The following is a 21210-nucleotide window of genomic DNA, read 5'->3' as shown; positions in this document are numbered from 1 at the left end:
GTCTGGCAGGAAGCGAGGCATGCCTAGTGACAGCTGGGTAGGGGTAGGAGTCTAGGCTTCTCACTGAACTTTGCTGATGGAGGTGGGAGTGGGGCTGTGGTTTTTTCTGTAGCATCTGGCTAGAATAAGGCAGTTAATGTTTGAAAGTTTTCTGTCTTGTTAGGCTTCCTCTCTTCTGGTCCTTTTGCTAGAGGGAGGAGGCTTTTTGTTTGTTTGAGTCCACTGGTATTCCCAGGTTTCTGACTTCTTCAGCACCCAGTCAAGGATATATGGGGCAAAAAGAAAACCCAAGAAACTCGCTGCCAAATTTTCCCTCTGGTCTCAAGGTCTCTAGGCAGTCTGATTTCGTCTCACTACCTCTCAAATTCCTCTTAGGTTTGTTATATACATATACTGTCTAAGGTTTTCAAATGTACTTTGGGGAGGAACAGGGAGAAATCTCTCTATCCCCTCTCGTCTGGAACCATATAGGGTACTTAACATGATCTCTTAAGCATTTATCATGAATGTGTCTTGTTTCCACATAAATTAAGAAAACTTTATTAACCTCCATATTTTAGCCTTTAATTAAGCTAAAGTATATACTTTATAACATGCTTGCTGTTCTGTTTTACTCTGTTCACATTTCTGACTGGAAACTTGAGTTTTTGCTGGCAAGGGTTTCATCATTCATGAAAAGATGACAAAACGGACTGAAGAAGGTACTGCTTCTTGTCAGCATCTCGAGCTCTGAATTTGTATCACCTTTTTCTATACCAATTATTCCAACTCTTTCCCATTTGACATGGTTAGAGAGAAGTAATTCTAATTTATGAAGAAACTAAGTGAAATCACTTGCCTAAGCTAAAAGAGCCAGTTACTTTCAGAGCTGATAGCCGCAATTTAGTTTTATAACTCAGGATCCTTTCATTGTAATAATGTTCCTCCTTAAAGTCTGATACTTAAAACTACTTCTAACACCAACATAGTTTCAAATGCAAAAGTTGAACAAAGTTTAGAACTAAATATAAATTAGCTATATTATTTTAAAATGTTGTGTGAGCCAAAACAGTACCTTTGTTTTCTAATTTTAAAAGAGATACATATTCAGATGGGCACAGTGGCTCACGTCTGTAATCCCAGCACTTTGAGAAGCTGAGGCAGGTGGATCACTTGAGGTCAGGAGTTCAAGACCAGCCTGGGCAATATGGCAAAACCCTGTCTCTACTAAAAATACAAATATTAGCCAGGTGTGGTGGCATGCACCTGCATTCCCAGCTACTTGGGAGGCTGAGGCAGGAGAACTGCTTAAACTCGGGAGGTGGAGGTTGTAGTGAGCCAAGATCGCGCCGCTGCACTCCAGCATGGGAGACAGAGTGAGATTCACATTATCAGAAAAAATCAAAAGATCTAAAGAACAAAAAGAATATGCAGAACATCAATCATGTCGCTGACTGTTAATACTTGACTGTGTGTTTTTCCAGAACCTTTACTCATTTTCTCTATGTTTTGCTTTTTCAAAAAAATATGGGGGGAAACTAATGGTTATGTAATACTTGATTGCATAGATATGCCATCATTTATTTAAGTATACCCTATTGCTATTGGCTCAAGTCATTTCCAGTGTTTTATTTCTTTTTATCTGTTCTGCCCAGCTTTTTCTTATTACAATACAGCTAAAATGAACATGGTAGATTATTTACTTACTTAGGACAAATGTATAGGGGTAGAAATGTTGGTGAAAAGGCAAATACATTTTTAGGCTTTTGATACCTGCTGTGAAACTACACTAAAGAAGGATTACAGGAGTGTATAGGTTGCCAGCAGTGTAGGAGTGCCCACTGGCACACCTGCAGAAACACTAAACATTTTATATACATATATAAACTTTGTCCTATCTACTTGCTCTTGCTGTATTCCACCTTCCTATTCTGCCCCTACCCCGATATCCCACCCAAATTTTACTCTCGTTTGTGATCCCGGTGGTCCAGTTCTAGCTTCTCACTTCTGTAAACACTTCTCTGCCTAAAAATAACTTTTCTTCTTTTAGATATATCAGTATTGCTAATTAGCAGCTATCATTTGTCTGCCTGTTCTTGATGTGTGTAACCTTTGTTTCCCAAGCTAAAAGGCAAACTGTGGCTACGACAATGAATTACATATATTAGCATTTCCTGTAGTGCCCATCCGATTACAGTGTTTCAGCAGACAGGCAATGTGTATTTGCTGGTTGGCTTTCATGTTTCTTAATTCAGACTCAATCCGTTATGGAAGCTGACTGCATCTCCTTTGATATGGAATAAATGAGAGCAAATCCTTGGGCTACACTGCTGCCTTAGATCTGGAGAAAGTATTTTATTATACTTGGGAAATATTTAAGTTATTACTATTTTAGAATAGTAACTATAAGGCATTTTAAAACTGTACACGATACATAAAATCATATTTTTGCACATGAAAAAATGTGATTAAATGACAGCAGCAGACACTAGGAGACAGAGATGGGTTTATTTCACATGTGACTTTCAGCCAGTCAACAGGGATTCACATCCCATATTAGTTAAATGTGACTATGAAAATTTTATAAAGTACTACAAAAAAACTGTTATATACCTATTGAGTTCTTTTTTTAAAAGCGGCAGTACACAGTAAGAAATCTTAAAAGAGCTATCTTATATTTTAAAATTTAAGTCATCTCTATAAATAACAATTGACCTAGGCACTTATGCTCCAAAATAAATCCATTCCATTTTTTAACTTAAAATAAGCAGAATAAAAGTTAAGATGGTCAAACTAGGCTTCATAAATTACTTAGCTTCAACTGGCCACAGCAAATTTACAGCAGATCTAAGAAACAGCTTCAATTTTACCCGTAAGTACTTGCATATTTTCATCTCATTCTATGATATAAAAACACTAAATGGCGAAAATCTCAAGTGAGAAAAGAAAGCAAAGCTCACCTTCACTGCTGGCAGCATGTCCAGGGAGTCCAGTGTGAACAGCACTAATGCTTGCATCAGCATCATAAATTGATTAAATTGCCATGTCAGACTAAAGAGAAAAGTTGATATGAAAATGGCAAGAAGTGTCAGCCTCTGTAAAAAGAAAACCTTTGTATAATTTACATGTCTCTAGTAATAAAAAAACCTTGCAGACAAGTTTTCTCAAGAGCAGCCAGTATCTCTTTAAACCAAACAGAAAAACCATAAACTGTTGCTCTGAAAACCCTTGCATTTGTTATTTAAGCTCTAACTATCATAAAGTGACACTTTGCATATAAATATTCACATACGGTGTGTGTATTCCACACTATTATGGAGGCGATAATGCATCAAATCACATCTCAAGAGCAAGGGCTTAAAAATTCTGACAGTTTTGCAGAAATCATGTGTGGGTTTGCTGCAACTATTTAAGGGTAGATTATGTATAGTACATTTTAACATCAAAATGAAAACATTTTCTTTGCAAAGTAGGAAAAGCTCAGGAAAAGAAAACTTAATTTAACTCAAGTTTAAAATTGGTCATGGAATAAGAACTATTCACATGCATTGGGATACTAAGCACATCCCACTTTTGAAGCTTCATATATAAAATTGGGGATTAAAATATATGAAATTTTATAAACACTTACTTCAGAAAGAGGCTGTAAGTTTGGTCTCAGGAAATATGTAATTGCTGCTATCTGAATTGCAAAGAATGGCAGTGCCCAGTTCTCCCTCAGTGGGATGGTAAACTCAACTCTTGTGGTATCTATTCTGCACAAAAGAAAACACAAATGGCCAAAGTGATAGTTTTTACAGTAATTTCTTCGAAGACTTCCTCAGTGAAAGATATATTACATTAAGGACAAGTATACTTAAGATTCGATTCTGGCCACTGGTTCTCAATAACTGTCCTTATCATCATCATCATCATCCCTGTAACATAAAATTGGCATAGAGAACATTTAAGTCCATGGGTATGCCCTTAGCACCTGGGATTCAAGCCCAGGTCAGACCTACTCACAAATGTATCAAACCAAACCCTTACTTTTATTTCTCCCTAACTTCATTAGTGTCAAGAGGCAATAAACATTTTCCCTCTCTCTGTATTTCTTTGGTGTTTTTTATGCTTGAGTCTTAAATATGTCATTGACAGTATTTTTTTAAAAATTCCTGCCTCTCTAGAATGTGAACCCCAAGAGGGCAAGTATGGGTAAGATTTTTCATCTTTGTATACCATCCCCACACATACTAGGCATTCAATAAATGATACACATATGTAACACAAACATACGTGTGTGTCTATATATCAAACAAGGTATCTATATCTACATATACCTCTATATAAAAGAGATATATATATGAAACAATGTATCAATGTATCTATATCTACATATATCTCATATAAAAGATATATAGATATATATACAGATATCTATATCTAGATACAAAATGTAACCTTTTAAGCCTCGATTTTATCATTTCTAAAATGGGGATAATAATGGTATCTACTCTATAGGGTTCTTAGAAGAAGACATATAACGCATATTGTAAAGTGTTTGGCATACAGTAAACCCCCAATAGGATTGTAATAACAATTTGCTTAGACTTATAAAATAAAACCTGTATTAGAACTCATGCTCAAGTTTTAAGACTCCTTTTGAATACTGGTATTGCCACTGTAGGTCAGGCAATAATTCAATGATCTTGAATATGTTTTTTTAAAATGTGATTTCATAAGGCTCTACTGCTTATAACAGTAGATATTAAATAAGGCAAAAATGTCCTTGCATTTGTACATCTTTAAGCTCTACTAACTGAGAGCCATACACAACCCTATCAAGGTTGACAGTGAAGATACAATTAAAACTTCTTAGGCAAGGCACAGTGGCTCATGCCTGTGAATCCCAATACTTTGGGAGGTCAAGGTGGGAGGACTGCTTGAAGCCAGGAGTTCAAGACCAGCCTGGGCAACACAGGAAGATCCTGTCTCTACAAAAAACAAAAACAACTGCTAAATAAATAAAATTTTTAAAAATATTCATTGGCTTTAAAAAAGAGCAAAAGAACCCAAAACTTTTAATGACTGATATGCTAATTACCTTGATCTGATCACTATACACTCTGTATGTATTGAAATATCACTATGCAGCCCATGAATATGTACAATTACTATTTGTCAATTTAAAAAAAACCCTTTAAGAGATGGGACATGTGGCTGGAGAAATCCTGATCACACAGCAAACAGATAATAGGTTTGGGATTATTATGAATGATTTTCTTGATTTGCAATTCAATGCTCTCTGTTCCTCAGCTGGAATTATACGTAAGCAGCACTTTCTCCCTAACTAAACAAGAAAAATTGAGTAAACCACCAGGTAAACCAAAGAGAAAACGCTCCCAACCAATCAAATGTGGCAGAAGAAATTTCTCTGAGCTGGAAATGAAGTGACTTCATTTTCACTTACATTTTGGAAAGAAAAGAAGCATACTGACTCCAACTCACCTATTTGTGACATACCAGAAAGCTGCCAACAGTCCTGACAGCCACGTACCACTGAGTAGCCAGCTGGTTATATAGAGAGCTGTGACATAGATTGCCTGGAGCCCAAATAAGGTGTAAATATAAAAATAAACCGGCTCTAAATATTTCTGTAAAAGGGAACAATAAAACAAGTTTGTCAGGTGAGCCCTAACCCTCCTTAGTGCCATTTAAAACATGACAGTAGGAACAGAATATGCAGGAGCTTGCCCCTAATTCCAAGCAGCAAGCCTACACACTTTCACCTGTTCGGGCAGCCTTTCTTCCCACCACTAAGAGACAGGGGAAGGAAGTCCGTGAGAAGTCTGGCTTCACTCTTTACTCCAGAAAGTTTTATACCTAACTTAGTCCGAGGATACCTCATTCACATGAGAAGTAGTCATTGTGATTTGCTGACTTTACACATTTTTTTATCTCAAAGATCCATCAGGACTGATTACACATTTCCAAATGAAAGTATTTATCAGCTTCTAGGCCGCATACATATATAAGCCAGGAAGCATCTATGTACAAAAACCTTTTATCTTATGTAAACAAAAAGCAATATCTTACAAAATATAAAGTTCACAATATACATGGAAAAAATACGGTATTGCTGATTTTCTACTAAACCAGTTGAAGATCAACAGATGTGACAACTTTCAGCTCAAAATGGCAGGCTTTGACTTTCATCTGATATTAACAATTCAATGTCACAAAACATAACATACCTGTATGGGTAGAACTCTATATAAAATACTGAGAAAAACCTCTTGGTAAATATTCATTCGCTGAAGGAGATTAATTGTCTTCATAGATTCAGTTTTATTATCATATATTAGGCCATGAAAACCTAAGATTGGTATGTGAAAAGTCAGGAAGAAAATAATTACACTCATAATTATTCATTCATTCAAAACTATCCACAGATTGTTCAGTATGTTGTAGAGAGTGTGGTAGGCATTGGGGATATAATAGTAAGCAAAAAAACCATACTCCTGCCCTCAAAGAGCTTACCACACATTCGATGGACATCATTTAAACATTTACACAAACATAGGCAAATTAAAACTTTTGTAACTGGAATGCAAATACCACCACCACCACCGCCACCACAAGGTTCTTCTCTAGAAACGTGGGCAAGAGGATTTCACATTTTTCCACCCTGCCTTCCTGCCATGCGACCTGCAGTATCTCCTTTGGGAGAGTATACATGGCCTTCCTTCTCCACTCCCCAGAACAGCTTTGGCCATGTGCTCTAACCAGTGGCATGTGAGTGGATGTAAGTCACAGGTGAGCAGAGGTTTTAGGAGACAAAGCATGTTTCTACCAGCTCTTGCTCTTGCCCTCTGCCATGACACTGGCATGTTCCAGATAGGGCTTGAATGCACGGATGTTCGGGGCAGAGTAGAGCTGCAGCTCCCTCACAGCTGACATTGTCATGAGAAGGAGAACTCTACCTGCTGTTACAGAGATCCAAGCCATAGAGGTCCTCTGTCACTGTAACCAGGCTAATTAATCCAAGGCATGAATGGATAGTTCACAGAAAACATGCACACAGTCCTTCCCTATAGGAGAAGATGCTCAACCTTGCTCCTATTAAAAGACTGCAAATTAAAACTACCCTGAGGGATGCTATTTCTCAACTACTGCCTTGGCAAAAAAAGTTTTAAAATACACTCTGTGAGATTATAAAAAAGCAGACTCCTATATACTATAGTTGGGAATACAAAATGGTATCATCTCTATGAAGAGGAATTTTGCAGTATCTAGCAAAATCACATATGAATTTACCCTTTGACCCAGAAAGCCCATGCCTAGGAATCAGTCCCACACACAGGCTGGCAAAAAGACAAAATGACATCGGCACAAGGTCACTCATGCAGCACCATTTGTACCAGCAAAAGATTGATCCAAAACAACCCAGATGTCCCTCAACAGGAGGTGCTGTGGACTGAAATGTGTCCCCCTCAAATCTGTATGCTGAAGTCCTAACCCCTAATATGACTGTTCTTGGAGACAGGGCCTACAGGAGGTAATAAAGGGTAAGTGAGGTTACACAGTTGGGGTCTTAATCTGATAGGACTGGTGTTCTTATAAGAGGAACAGAGAAGAGCTTGCCCTTGTGCTCTCTGCATTTGCACAGAGGAAAGGATATGTGAGGACACAGCAAGAAAAGGGCATCTACAAAGCCAGGAAGAGAGGCCTCAATAGAAACCAATCCTAACAGCATGGGGATCTTGGACTTCTAGCCTCCAGAAGGGAGAGAAAAATTTCTGTTGTTTAAGCCATGCAGTCTGTGGTATTACATTATGGCAAGCCTGAAGTCTAACACAGGAGTGTTACGGATGGATAACTCTCCAACTCTTAGGTCGGAGAGTTATGGGCCCTCATGATGGGATTAGTGGCCTTAAAAGAAGTGACACCAGAGAACTCGCTCTTCTCTTTCTGCCATGTAAGGACAGAGCAAGAAGGTGGCTGTCTGCAAGCCAGGAAGACAGCCCTCCCTAGAACCTGACCATGTGGCTCCCTAACCTCAGATTTCCAGCCTCCTGAACTGTGAGAAAAAAAATTTCTGCCATTTAAGCCACCCAGTCTGTTGTGTTTTAATTCATTAATTTTTTTATTTTTTAAATTTTGATACGGAGTCTCACTCTGTCACCCAGGCTGGAGTGCAGTCGCGTGATCTCGGCTCACCACAACCTCTGCCTCCCAGGTTTAATTGATTCTCCTGCCTCAGCCTACCGAGTAGCTGGAATTATAGGCATGCGCCACCATGCCCGGCTAATTTTTTTGTATTTTTAGTAGAGACAGGGTTTCTCCAGGTTGGTCAGGCTGGTCTTGAACTCCTGACCTCAGGTGATCCATCCGCCTCGGCCTCCCAAAGTGCTGGGATTATAGGCGTGAGCCACCGCACCTGGCCTTGGGGGATGATTTTAAACTGCAACAAAGAGCAAAACAATGCAAAGGCCATGGCATAAAAGAGACTTTCTGAAAGGGACACTGCAGTGTGAGAGCTGAGACAAGGAGGCAGAGTGTCACCTCATTCAGTCTCTGTGGGAAACACGCATGCCAGAGGCTACTCTGTTGCTCTGGACATGTCCATGAATGACTGTGAAAGCACTATTAATACTGATTTTAGGTTATAAGTACATTTTAGGAAGTAAATGATTTTGCAACTATGAGATCTGTGAATAACAAGGTTTGATTGTATGGGGAAAAAATGAATACTAAGCCTGCCTTTCTTGTATAAACTGTACCGCAAAGTAGCGAAACAATGAGAAGGTTCTCTATACAACAGAGTTCCAACTAATAAATACAGGAGGAATGACAGAATTAGAAGGTCACTAATTTGCATCCCTACTGAAATAAGAACTACAGACGATAATCATCAATGGCTGCTAAAACCAGTGAAGGGCTGGTGAGTAATTACCCTTATTACGGATGAATCTATCAACACAGGGACCAACTCATTAATTTTTATGGCACAAAACCAAAGATAACCAAAATGTCATGTCTCCTAGGTGATAAAACTACAAGTACAAAACATCACTTATGGGCTGGGTGCAGTGGCTCATGCCTATAATTCCAGCACTCTGGGAGGCTGAGGCAGGAGGATCACTTGAGCTCAGGAGTTTGAGACCAGTCTGGGCAACATAGTGAGACTTCGTCTCCACAGAGAAACAAAACAAAACAAAAAACGAATGTGGTAGTGCATACCCGTAGTCCCAGCTACTTGGGAAGCTGAGGCAGGAGGACTGCTTGAGCTTGGGAGATTGAGACTGCAGTGAGCTATGATCATACCACTGCAACTAATTTATGAATAACTGCCACCAAAAATGTCAAAGCCGACTCCAAATAAAGCCTATAAAAGAGCAGTTTTTCTGTCACATGCACTCATGCTAAGCCTATCAAGTATACATTAGGTAGAAGAGATGCATGTTGGGGCTTTCATTAGATGGAGTAAAGGCAGAGTGTGGGGTCTAACCCACTCAGGGTAAGTAAAACTGCAGGAAAATGACAACTGTGAAATAAACGAATGAATGGGGATACTGGGGACAAGAGAGACAACTGTAATTTTTATTTGTGTTACCAAAATGCCTCCTGTTCTCAGACAATATTTCTTTCGCCTGCAAAGACCTCTTCCAAAATGATCATGAGAAAATTCAGCAACAAAACCATGAAATTGTAAAGGTATTACTTTTGGGATGGAACAGAGCTGGAAGGCAAGGAGAGGAGGGTTATGTAAAGTATTACGTAACTTCTTCCAGAGCAAAAAAGACATTTTCATGGAATGATTAGACATTAACAAGGAAAAGCTACACATGTTCTAGAGAGCATTTAAGTAGTTTTTAGTACACAGTACTTCTGACTAAACTATTGAAAAAAATGCAGAAGACCCCAAACGAAACTATCAGTTGTAATTACCTTGCACGACGGTTGGAGCCTGCAGCATCTGCTTATAGTAGGAGTAATACAAACCACACTCTGTTCTGAATGAGATTTCTCGCTCCACTTCCTGAAAAAGAGTTAATCCTATGGGTTTACATGACCTAGTTTTGGTTTAAATACATATTGTTCCTGTAGAAAGGATATATAACTGCAACTTGAAAGAGAAAAAACTCTGAAAATATATCTCAAAAAATCTTGGCAAACAAGAATGGAAGGCTGATCATTGTTAAAGTTGAGTGAGGGATACATGGGAGTCTGTCCTACTATTCTCTACTTTAGTGAATGTTTAATCTTAAAAAAAATTTTTAAAGAATACATCACCATTCCTATGCAATATCAGTGAGACACAAAACAGGGATGGCAGAAAAAAAAATCTCCCACATGAAAAGAAATATAATTGCATTAGACACCTACCTAAAAGCTACTAATATTACATAAGATCTATCATTTTCTTTTTATTCTAAGATTAAAAGGCATTCGTAGTCAAATAAGGCAGACACATGAATTTTACTCTGACAAGTGTAACCCTGGTGGGAAGAGGTTCATGCAGGTAAATGGATATATGAAATATTTAAACTGCTTTTAGATAAGTATTCAACCCTAGAAGAACTGAAAACCTAAAGTAATAGCTATTAGCCAATTTAGTTACACGATACTTTTATTAAATTTAAATTATTACTATAAAACATAGAAGCAATAGGCAATAATGACACGGAAGACTTTCTGGAATAATGCAATTAATACTGTTGGATGATACATTTTATCTATAGGTTAAGCAGCCCTAACCTGAAAAGCTGAAATCCAAATGAAATACTTTAAAATCGGATACTTTCTGAGAGCCAAAATGATGCCACAAGTTACCCTGAAAGTGTTATTTTTTTCACTGTACTGATGGTATGTCATATTTTTTATCGTTAAGTACTTACGTGTGAATAAGTATAAGAAAATGATTACTTATAAAGGTAGCATGTAAATTCAGAGTCAGGAACAATGGTGATGCCAAATAATCATAGATTGCCCACTAGGATGGTTGACATAGTGCCACCTTTGTTTTCTGATGGTTCAGCATCTACAAACTTTGTTTCATGCACAAACTTATGAACTACATTGTATAAAATCACCTTTGGGCTATGTGCATAAGGTATACATGAAACATAAACGAATTTCATGTTTACATCTGAATCCCACGCCCAAGATTTCTCATTATGTATATGCAAATAACCCAAAATCTGAAATCCAAGACACTTCCGGTCCCAAGTATTTCAGATGAGGGATACTTAACCTGTACCTGTAAAAGCATAAATAAATAAAAAGTTATTATCTATGTCATTAGAGATTCTTTTACACCAGTATTAAAAATGAAACAAAACAAAACAAACCATGTCCTAGAATCTGTAACACATTGTCTAAAATATAATTCGATCTGTCCTTTTTTTCTTGAGATGGAGTTTCACTCTTATTGCCCAGGCTGGAGTGCAATGGTGCGATCTTGGCTCACCGCAACCTGCAACTTCCAGGTTCAAGCGATTCTTCTGCCTCAGCCTCCCTAGTAACCGCGATTACAGGCATGTGCCACCACTCCCGACTAATTTGGTATTTTTAGTAGAGACGGGGTTTCTCCATATTGGTCAGGCTGGTCTCGAACTACCGACCTCAGGTGATCCGCCCGCCTCAGCCTCCCAAAGTGCTGGGATTACAGGTGTGAGGCACCGCACCCGGCCGTGTTTTTTCATATTATAGCAGATCCACATTCCACAAACCCAGTGGGGGAAAGTGATAAACACTGAACGTATCATTTTCCAATTGATGAACTTCTTTTAGCTCATTTTGCTTTCCCTTAAGTCCAACTAATTTTCATATGGTAATAAACATTTTATTTTATTTATTATTATTATTTTTTTTTGAGATGGAGTCTCGCTCTGTCTCCTGGGCTGGAGTGCAGTGGCCGGATCTCAGCTCACTGCAAGCTCCGCCTCCCGGGTTCACGCCATTCTCCTGCCTCAGCCTCCCGAGTAGCTGGGAATATAGGCGCCCGCCACCTTGCCTGGCTAGTTTTTTGTATTTTTTAGTAGAGACGGGGTTTCACCGTGTTAGCCAGGATGGTCTCGATCTCCTGACCTCATGATCCGCCCGTCTCAGCCTCCCAAGGTGCTGGGATTACAGGCTTGAGCCACCGCGCCCGGCTAAACATTTTATTAAAAGAACTACTCAGGCTGGGTGCGGTGGCTCACGCCTATAGCCTTGCACTTTGGGAGGCCAAAGTGGGTGGATTGCTTGAGCTCAGGAATTCAAGACCAGCCTGGGCAGCATGGCAAAACCCTGTCTCTACCGAAAAAAAAAAAAAAATTAGCCAGCCATAGTGGCATGTACCTGAATTCCCAGGTACTGGGGAGGTTAAGGAAGGAGGACTGATTGAGACTCAGCCCACTGGGAGGCTAAGGGGGCAGTAGCCATGATCAAGCCACTCCAGCCTGGATGACAGAGCAAGACCCTGCCTCAATAAATAAATAAATAAATAAATAAGTAATAATCATTCATGTTATTATCTTCAGACTTAGAAATGATTTATTTAATATATTTCTGCTACCCTCTAAATCTTTTTATCATTGTTTGCTAACTCCTTTTAGAAAAATGAGAGGTATGGTAGCAAACCTTACATACCGAACTTCCTTTCACAGAAAATAAATTTATCCTGAGGAAATCAAGCATTTAAAAAAAGGCCCATCAGGTTCTGAAATTTATTTATTTATTTTTTGGAGACAGGGTCTCACTCTGTCACCCAGGCTGGAGTACAGTGGCCTGATCACGGCTCATCATAGCCTTCGCCTGCCAGGCTCAAGTGATACTCTCGCCTCAGCTTCCAAGTAGCCTGGGACTACAGGCACATGCCACTGTGTCCGCCTAATTTTTGTATTTTTTGTAGAGGTACAGTTTCGCCGTGTTGCCCAAGCTGGTCTTGAACTCCTGAGCTTAAGTGATCCTCCTGCCACAGCCTCTCAAAGTGCTGGGATTACAGGCAGGAGCCACAGTGCCTGGGCCTACAATTTAATTTCAATAACACACTTGCTTCATAAAAAGGCTAATACATAATGATACAACTTTTCTAACTTTCATTGCGAGTGATTTGTGTTGTATCTTTCATAGCAGTAAAGGCAATTCTTCTGGGTAGTTATGTTAACCCACTCATTTTTTATCTTTGAGAAAAAGTGCTCTATTGCTTTTAAGAACATACACCTGGCTGGGCGCGGTGGCTCAAGCCTGTAATCCCAGCACTTTGGGAGGCCGAGACGGGCAGATCATGAGGTCAGGAGATCGAGACCATCCTGGCTAACACGGTGAAACCCCGTCTCTACTAAAAAAATACAAAATCTAGCCGGGCGAGGTGGCGGGTGCCTGTAGTCCCAGCTACTCAGGAGGCTGAGGCAGGAGAATGGCGTGAACCCAGGAGGCGGAGCTTGCAGTGAGCTGAGATCCGGCCACTGCACTCCAGCCCGGGCGACAGAGCGAGACTCCGTCTCAAAAAAAAAAAAAAAAAAGAGAACATACACCCAACCTGGTATCACTCGTTTCTAGAATGTTCAAACTCCTACTCAGTCAAACAGCCACAGAGGCTATGAATTGATGTTAACTGAGCAAATACTAGCTTTTGTCCATGCAAATAAGAAAAACAACAACATTAATTACATTATTTTCTTTAGATTCCTTAAAGTGTTCAAAGGCACTCGAGGAGTGTGAAAATCCTCATGTCACACCTACATCCCAAATCAAACTGGAGAGCCAATAAAGAATGAAAGAGTGAATTATATGGTTCTAAGAATAAAAGACCAGGGAATAAGAAAAAACGTTGCTCAATGTACTAAAGGTAGAAAGCTTTTGTGTCCCATCCCTCCCTTTAATATAGCCAGAATGCGTAAAGAACAGAGGGGGACCTAATTAGTAAAAATGCATTCAAACATGATTAATTGGTAATCTGGCACCAGCTGTATAGAACCAAATGCTATACTTTATTAGACAGACACTTGCAAGTTTTACATCTGCTTCATGCTAACAGAACATCTGCTTCACTCATTCAAACACTTTTCCAGTTTTACGGCAATTTATACTTCGCTTGGTAGATCACACCCGTGAAAATATACACCAATAGTAGTTATCCTCTAAAGAATGCAAAATGAACAAATACTTCATATTTCAATCTGCACAGGTTCCATGGGGAATGCAATGTTGACAGAACGAAAACATCTTCGAAGATGACAGAAAGAAGTAGAAAGACAAAAGACTTGTATTTATAAAGAACTGTACAGCTGGCCGGGCACGGTGGTTCATGCCTGTAATCCCAGCACTTTGGGAGGCCACGACAGGTGGATCATGAGGTCAGGAGTTCAAGACCAGCCTGGCTAAGATGGTGAAACCCCGTCTCTACTAAAAATACAAAAAAATCAGCTGGGCATGGTGGCAGGCACCTGCAATCCCAGCTACTTGGGAGGCTGAGGCAAGAGAATCACCTGAACTCGGAGGGCAGAGGTTGCAGTGAGCCGAGATCACGCCATAGTACTCCAGCCTGGGAGACAGAGTGAGACTCTGTCTCAAAAAAAAAAACAAAACAAAACAAACAAACAAAAAACCACATGGTTTAAGTACCACAATGGTACTTAAAACCACTGAAGTAACAATGTATATAGTAACTTAACAGAAGTACAAAAAGAAAATAAAATGACTGCTCACAATGACTCATCACATTCCCCGCAGGCACTCAGATAAGTTGCTGGCAATGCCCAAAGGCTAGAGAGTCCTTTGAGACAAGCGACACCCAATGTGGAAAGGAAACATTAAATTAGCTTTTAAAAAATCTCATGTAAATAGATCCCCCACATAATGTCTGGTCACCCTGGCCTGCCTTTAGCAAGAATCCTCTAAGCCTGGTTGAGCCAGAATCTCCGATACCCCAGTGGTTCCTCTCACTCATTTCCCAGCCACTGACCCCACCCCACTCCTTGGCTGCCCATTCCTACTCATCCACGCTGTACTAGGAGTTGAGTACAATCTCTCTCCACCACTGCAAGACCTTGTTGCAGCGGTCCCTACATCTTTCATGATGGTCCTAATAAAGTCTTCCTCACCCTGCTTTAAAAAAAACAAAAACAACTGATGTAAAAAAGTTCTGTTTACAGGCCGGGCGCAGTGGCTCACACCTACAATCCCATCACTTTGGGAAGTCGAGGTGGGGAGATCACTTGAGGTCAGGAGTTTGAGATGAGCCTGGCCAACATGCCAAAACCCTGCCTTTACTAAAAATACAAAAATTATCTGGGCATTGTGGCACATGTCTGTAATTCCAGCTACTTGGGAGGCTGAGGCATGAGAATTGCTTGAACCCGGGACATGGAAGGTGCAGTCAGCTGAGATCCCAGCACTGCACTGTAGCCTGGGTGATGGAGTGAGACTCTGTCTCAGAAAAAAAAAAGGTTTTGTTTACAAAAATTGTCCCCCCAAATAATTAGACTGTTAGTAGTGGGGAAGCCACCGAAAAATTAACTTTATAAATGTAATGTGTTTCAGAATGAGGTTAACAAATCATCTCACCAAGAAATAGTAGCCCATAAGACAGCTGTTCTTAAAGTTCTGTACTGGGAATCATGCCCTCAGCAAACATATTTATGGCACATACATGGTTTATTGTCTGGTTAAATTCATGTCCATCTGTTAGAGGGGAATGATTCTTGCCCTAGAGTTGATTAAAGCCGTGGCATGTGAGAAGTGCCAAGCAGGGCTTGTGAGGAGGGCAGTCTGCTGCTGAAGCGACAGTTCTTCCACTGGGCCCACACTCAGGCAATCAGCAGTCTTAGCACTACTGTGCTAGTACTGTGTGGATTAACCCTATCTATTTTAAAGTCTCCTTGCTTTGCAGGAGTATTCCATGGGAAGTCATGCAAATTCGGCGATATCAAGTAAATAAGTGGAAAATGTTAGCAAATGGAAAAAAAGACTAAAAAGAAGAGTGACCTTGGTGCTCACAGCCAAAGGAGAACTGCCTTCTTTATCACTGCACATTTATTTGCTGGGGAAACAAAAAGGTGCAGGAATTTAGTACTTGACCAAAAGATGTTTATGTTCCAGTAAGAAAGAAGAATGCGGCTGTGTGCGGTGGCTCACGCTTATAACCCCAGCACTTTGGGAGGCTGAGGCAGGTGGATTACTTGAGCCTAGGACTTTAAGACCAGCCTAGGGAACATGGCAAAACCCAATCTATACTAAAAATGTAAAAAATTAGCTGGGCACGGTGGTATGAACCTGTAGTTCCAGCTACTCGTGGGGTTGCAGTGGGAGAATCACCTGGGCTCAGGAGGTCGAGGCTACAGTGAGCTGAGATCGCACCGCCGCACTCCAGACTGGGAGACAGAGTGAGATCCTGTCTCAAAAACAAACAAACAAACAACAACAACAACAAAACACTAAAGAAAGAACACATTGTAAACAAAGGGAAATGACTTCAGGCATGCCTCATCTCACTATGCCTCACTTTCCTGCCCTTTGTAGATAATGCGTTTTTACAAACTGAAACTTAGTGGCAACTGTGCATCAAACAACTATCAACGCCATTTTCCCAACAGCTATTGCTCATTTTTTGTCTCTGTCACATTTTAGTAATTCTTCCAATATTTCACATTTTTCTTTATTATTATACTTGTCATGGGATCTAGGATCAGTGATCTTTGATGTCATCAATACTACTGTAATTGTTTTGGGGCACAATAAACCACACTCATGTAAGACGGTGAACTGAAATGTGTGTGTTCTGATACCTCTGTCATTCTTCTGTCTCATTTCCTCTCCCCAGGCCTCTCTGCTCCCTGAGACACAATCATACCAAAATTACTAACTTTACAATAGCCTCTAAGTGTTGAAAGGAAGTGTGGCACATCTCTCACTTTAAATGGAAAGCTAGAGATGATAAGTTAGTGAGGAAAGCATGTCAAAAGTTGAGAGAGACCAAAAGCCAGGCCTCCTGTGCCAAACAGCCAAGCTGTTAACGCAAAGGAAAAGTTATGAAAGGAAATTAAAAGTGCTACTCCAGTGAACGCACCAATGATAAGAATGAAAAACAGTCTCATTGCTGATACGGAGAAAGTCTAATGCTCTGATAGAAAATCAACCCATCTAAAACATTCTTTTAAGCCAACGCCTAATCCAGAGCAAGGCCCTAACTCTCTTCAATTCTGTGAAGGCTAGAGAGGTGAGGAAGCTATAGAAGAAAAGCTGGAAGCTAGCAGAGGTTGGTGCATGAGGTTGAGGGGAAGTAGCCATCTCCCTAACATACAAGTGCAAGGTGAAGCTGAAAGTGCTAATGGAAAAGCTGTAGCAAGTCATCCAGAAGATCCAGCTAAGATGGCTGATGAAGGTGCCTACATTAAACAACAGATATTCAATGTAGATGAAACAGCCTTCTATTGAAAGATGTCGTCTTGGACTCTTACAGCTCAAGAGGAGAAGTCAATGCCTGGCTTCAAAGCTTCAGAGCATAGGCCGACTCTCTTGTTAGGGGCTAATGCAGCTGGCGGCTTTAAGTTGAAGCCAATGTTCATTTACCATTCTGAAAATCCTAGGGCCCTTATTAAGAATGATGTGAAATCTACTCTGCTTGTGCTCTAGAGATGGACAACAAAACCTGGATGACAGCAGACGTTTTGATAGCATGATTTACTGAGTATTTTAGGCCCACTGTTGAGACCTACTACTCAGGAAGAAAAAAAAATTCTTTTCAAAATACTACTGCTCATCGATAATGCATCTGGTGATTTGTGTTATTTTCACACCTGCTAACACAAAATCCACTCTACAAGGAATAATTTTGACTTTCAAGTCTTAATTTTTAATTTTTTTTTTTTTGAGTCGGAATCTCGCTCTGTCACCCAGGATGGAGCACAGTGGTGCCATCTCAGCTCACTGCAACCTCTGCCTCCCAGGTTCAAGTGATCCTCCTGCCTCAGCCTCCCTAGTAGCTGGGACTACAGATGTGTGCCATCACACCTGGCTAATTTTTGTGCTTTTAGCAGACACAGGGTTTCACCATTTTGGCCCGGCTGGTCTTGAACTCCTGACCTCAAGTGATCTGCCCACCTTGGCCTCCAAAGTGCTGAGATTACAGGCATGAGCCACTGCGCCTGGCCTGATGGTGTACTTTGGAGTATGAAAATGTCTAATTTTGATGAAGACCAATTTATTTATTTATTTTTAATCATGTGTTTTTAGTGTTGTCTCTATGAAGTTTTGGCCTACTCCACGGTTATAAAGATTCATTTGTATGTTTTCTTCTAAATGTTTTACAGTTTTAGACATTCAGGACTATGATCCATTTTGAGTTAATTTTTGTGTGTGGTGTGAGGCAGTGGTCTAACTTCATTCTTTTGCATGTGAATATCCATTTGTTTATAGATCATTTATTGAAGACTATTCTTTCTCTACTTAACTGGCCTTCCTGGTGCCCTGCTGAAAATCACTTGATCATCTAAGGATTTATGTCTGTATTTCCAATTTTATTCTACTGATCTGTACGTCTACCTTATGCCAGCACAAGAGTCTTAATTACTGTGGCTGTGTAGTAAGTTTTGAAATCAGAAAGTTTGAGTCTTACAACTTCGTTTTTCTTTTTCAAAACTGTTTTAGCTATTCTGAGTCCCCTGAGTTCCCATATACATTTTTGGACTAGCTTGTCAATTTCTGTGAAAAGTCCACCTGGGATTCTGAGAGGGATCATGTTGAATCTGTAGATCAACTTGAAGAGTACTGCCATCTTTTTTTGTTTTTGAGACAGGGTCTTACTCTGTTGCCCAGGCTGGAGTGCAATGGTATGATCTTGGCTCACTTAAGACTTGGCTTCCTGTGCTCAGGTGATCATCCCATCACACCCTCTCAAGTAGCTGGGGGTAAGTTGTGTGCCACCAAGCCTGGCTAATTTTTTTTTTAATATTTTTAGTATAGACAGGTTTTTGCCATGTTGCCCAGGCTGGTGTTTCTTACCAGTTTTAAATCAAAATGTTGACTTCCAGATATAAAAGAGAAAGAAATCAGGATACTCCTACCTATTTTTTAAAAACTTTTTTTCTTTTCTTTTTTTTTGTTTTTAGAGACACGGTCTCACTCTGTCACCCAGGCCAGAGTGCAGTGGTGTGATCATAGCTCACTACAGCCTTGACCTCCCCAGCTCAGATGACCCTCCTGTCTCAGCTTCCCAAGTAACTGGGGCTGCAGGTGCACACCACCACACCCAGCTAATTTTCAAAAAAATTTTTGTAGAGATGGCATCTCACTATGTCGCCCAGGCTGGTCTTGAACTTCTGGGCTCAAGCAATCCTCCCACCTTCTGCCCTCCAGAGTGCTGAGATGATAGCTGTGAGCCACTCTGCCGGCTGGCTTCCCCCATCCTTTCTTTTTTGAGACAGGGTCTCATTCTGTCAAACAGGCTGGAGCACAATGGCACAATCTTAGCTAATGACAACCTCTGCCTCCTAAGCTCAAGTAATCCTCCTATACCTCAGTCTCCCGCGTAGATGGAACTATAGGCATGTGCCACCATGCCTGGCAATTTTAGTTTTTCAGAGATGGGGTTTCACCATATTGCCCAGGCTTGTCTTGAACTACTGAACTTAAGTGATCCTTGGCCTCCCAAAGTGCTGGGATGACAGGCGTGAGCCAGTGTGCCCAGTCAGCCTCCACCATCTTTTACCCTCTCTTCTCCTTCCTCTTTTATCTTGTGTTATACATATTACACTGTTATGTTATTATTATACTATTATGTATTATAACATTATTACTTATGTTGGCATTCTTATGTACTAGGTTGGTGCAAAAGTGATTGTGGTTTTTGCCATTTAAAAGTAATGGTGGCCAGGCATGGTGGCTCATGTCTGTAATCCTAACTTTGGGAGGCAGAGGTGGGTGGACTGCCTGAGCTCAGGAGTTCGAGACCAGCCTGGGCAACATGGCAAAATCCTGTCTCTACTAAAAATCCCCCCCCCAAAAAAAAAATTAGCTGGGCATGGTGGTGCACGTCTGTAATCCCAACTACCAGAGAGGCTGAGGCACAACTGCTTGAACCCAGAAGGTGGAGGTTGCAGTGAGCGGAGATCATGCCACTTCATTCCAGCCTGGGTGACAGAGCAAGCTCTGTCTCATAAATAAATAAATAAATATTAATGACAAGACCTGCATTACTCTTGCACCTAATATGACAATATCTATATCATATACATTTTGTTCTATCACTAATTTTTAGTTTTAGTCCTATAGTTAAATAAATTTGAGCCCCACTGGGCATCTTTCTGTCATTGTTTTTCCATGTATCTCATGGATGGATCAAGTTTTCCTCTTCCAATTTTTTCAGGTATTCTTAAAAATATATTATTTCTAGGGGAAAAAAAAGGTTGTATGCTGTCTTTATATGCAATGGAATGACTAGGTTGAAATGTGTAAATCATTTTCTCTTACTTGAGTATTTTCTAGGCATCACTCATGGTCTCTGACGATTAGACGTTACTGTGGAGAACCTGAATGCCAGGTTGACCTTTGTTTCTCCTTATTGGTAACTTGATCTTTTTGTCTAGAATGTCCAAAGGTTTCTTTATATATTTAAGTCCAGCAACTTCAGAGAACTCTATCCTGCTAATGGTTTTTCTAGGCCAATTTATCCTGGAACCTGCTCTGCCCCTTCAATTAGTAGATTCAAATTTCCTTTTATTTTTGGAAAGTTTCCTTGAATTACATCTTTAAACACGTGTTTTTTGTTTTGTTTGTTTTGTTTTCCTGATTTATTGTTCTGGTTCTCTTTTTTTGGGACACAAATGATGCATGCTTGCTGCTCTTTGTCCTCCTCAATTGCCACTTGCTTTCTCATACTGTCACTTTATTCAATCTTCCTTTCATTTTGTTGACCTCTCTCAGTCCTGTCCAACATTGCTCTTTCTGTACATTCTGCAGATTCTAGTCTCCTGTATGGTGCATCTGAGATGGTCATAATTTCCACAATGATTCTACCTTGAAATTCTATTTCTTTCTTTTTTTTTTTTTTTTGTTAAGATGGAGTCTCGCTCTGTTGCCCAGGCTGGAGTGCAGTGGCCGGATCTCAGCTCACTGCAAGCGCCGCCTCCCGGGTTTATGCCATTCTCCTGCCTCAGCCTCCCAAGTAGCTGGGACTACAGGTGCCCGCCACCTCGCCCGGCTAGATTTTTGCATTTTTTTTTTTTTTTTTAGTAGAGATGGGGTTTCACTGTGTTTTTTTTTTTT

At 40.2% G+C, this 21210-nt stretch overlaps 1 protein-coding gene across 3 annotated transcripts in view; it reads right to left on the bottom strand.

Annotated features, from left to right (window-relative positions):
• The window catches only part of DPY19L3 (dpy-19 like C-mannosyltransferase 3), an 82086-nt gene that overhangs the window by 43698 nt on the left and 17178 nt on the right, over window positions 1–21210 (bottom strand). For all 3 annotated transcript variants that reach the window (XM_017873613.1, XM_017873612.1, XM_017873615.1), the window contains exons 4-8: window positions 9910–10000; window positions 6213–6334; window positions 5467–5612; window positions 3611–3734; window positions 2940–3074 (exon numbers count right to left, since the gene is read on the bottom strand). In XM_017873613.1, coding sequence (XP_017729102.1) covers window positions 2940–3074; window positions 3611–3734; window positions 5467–5612; window positions 6213–6334; window positions 9910–10000 — 618 coding nt within the window. The remainder of the gene's footprint in view (window positions 1–2939; window positions 3075–3610; window positions 3735–5466; window positions 5613–6212; window positions 6335–9909; window positions 10001–21210) is intronic.

The sequence above is a fragment of the Rhinopithecus bieti genome, unplaced genomic scaffold, assembly GCF_001698545.2.
Source record: "Rhinopithecus bieti isolate Rb0 unplaced genomic scaffold, ASM169854v2 scaffold_7509, whole genome shotgun sequence".
Lineage (NCBI taxonomy): Eukaryota > Metazoa > Chordata > Mammalia > Primates > Cercopithecidae > Rhinopithecus > Rhinopithecus bieti.
This window is presented reverse-complemented; position numbering and strand designations above follow the sequence as displayed.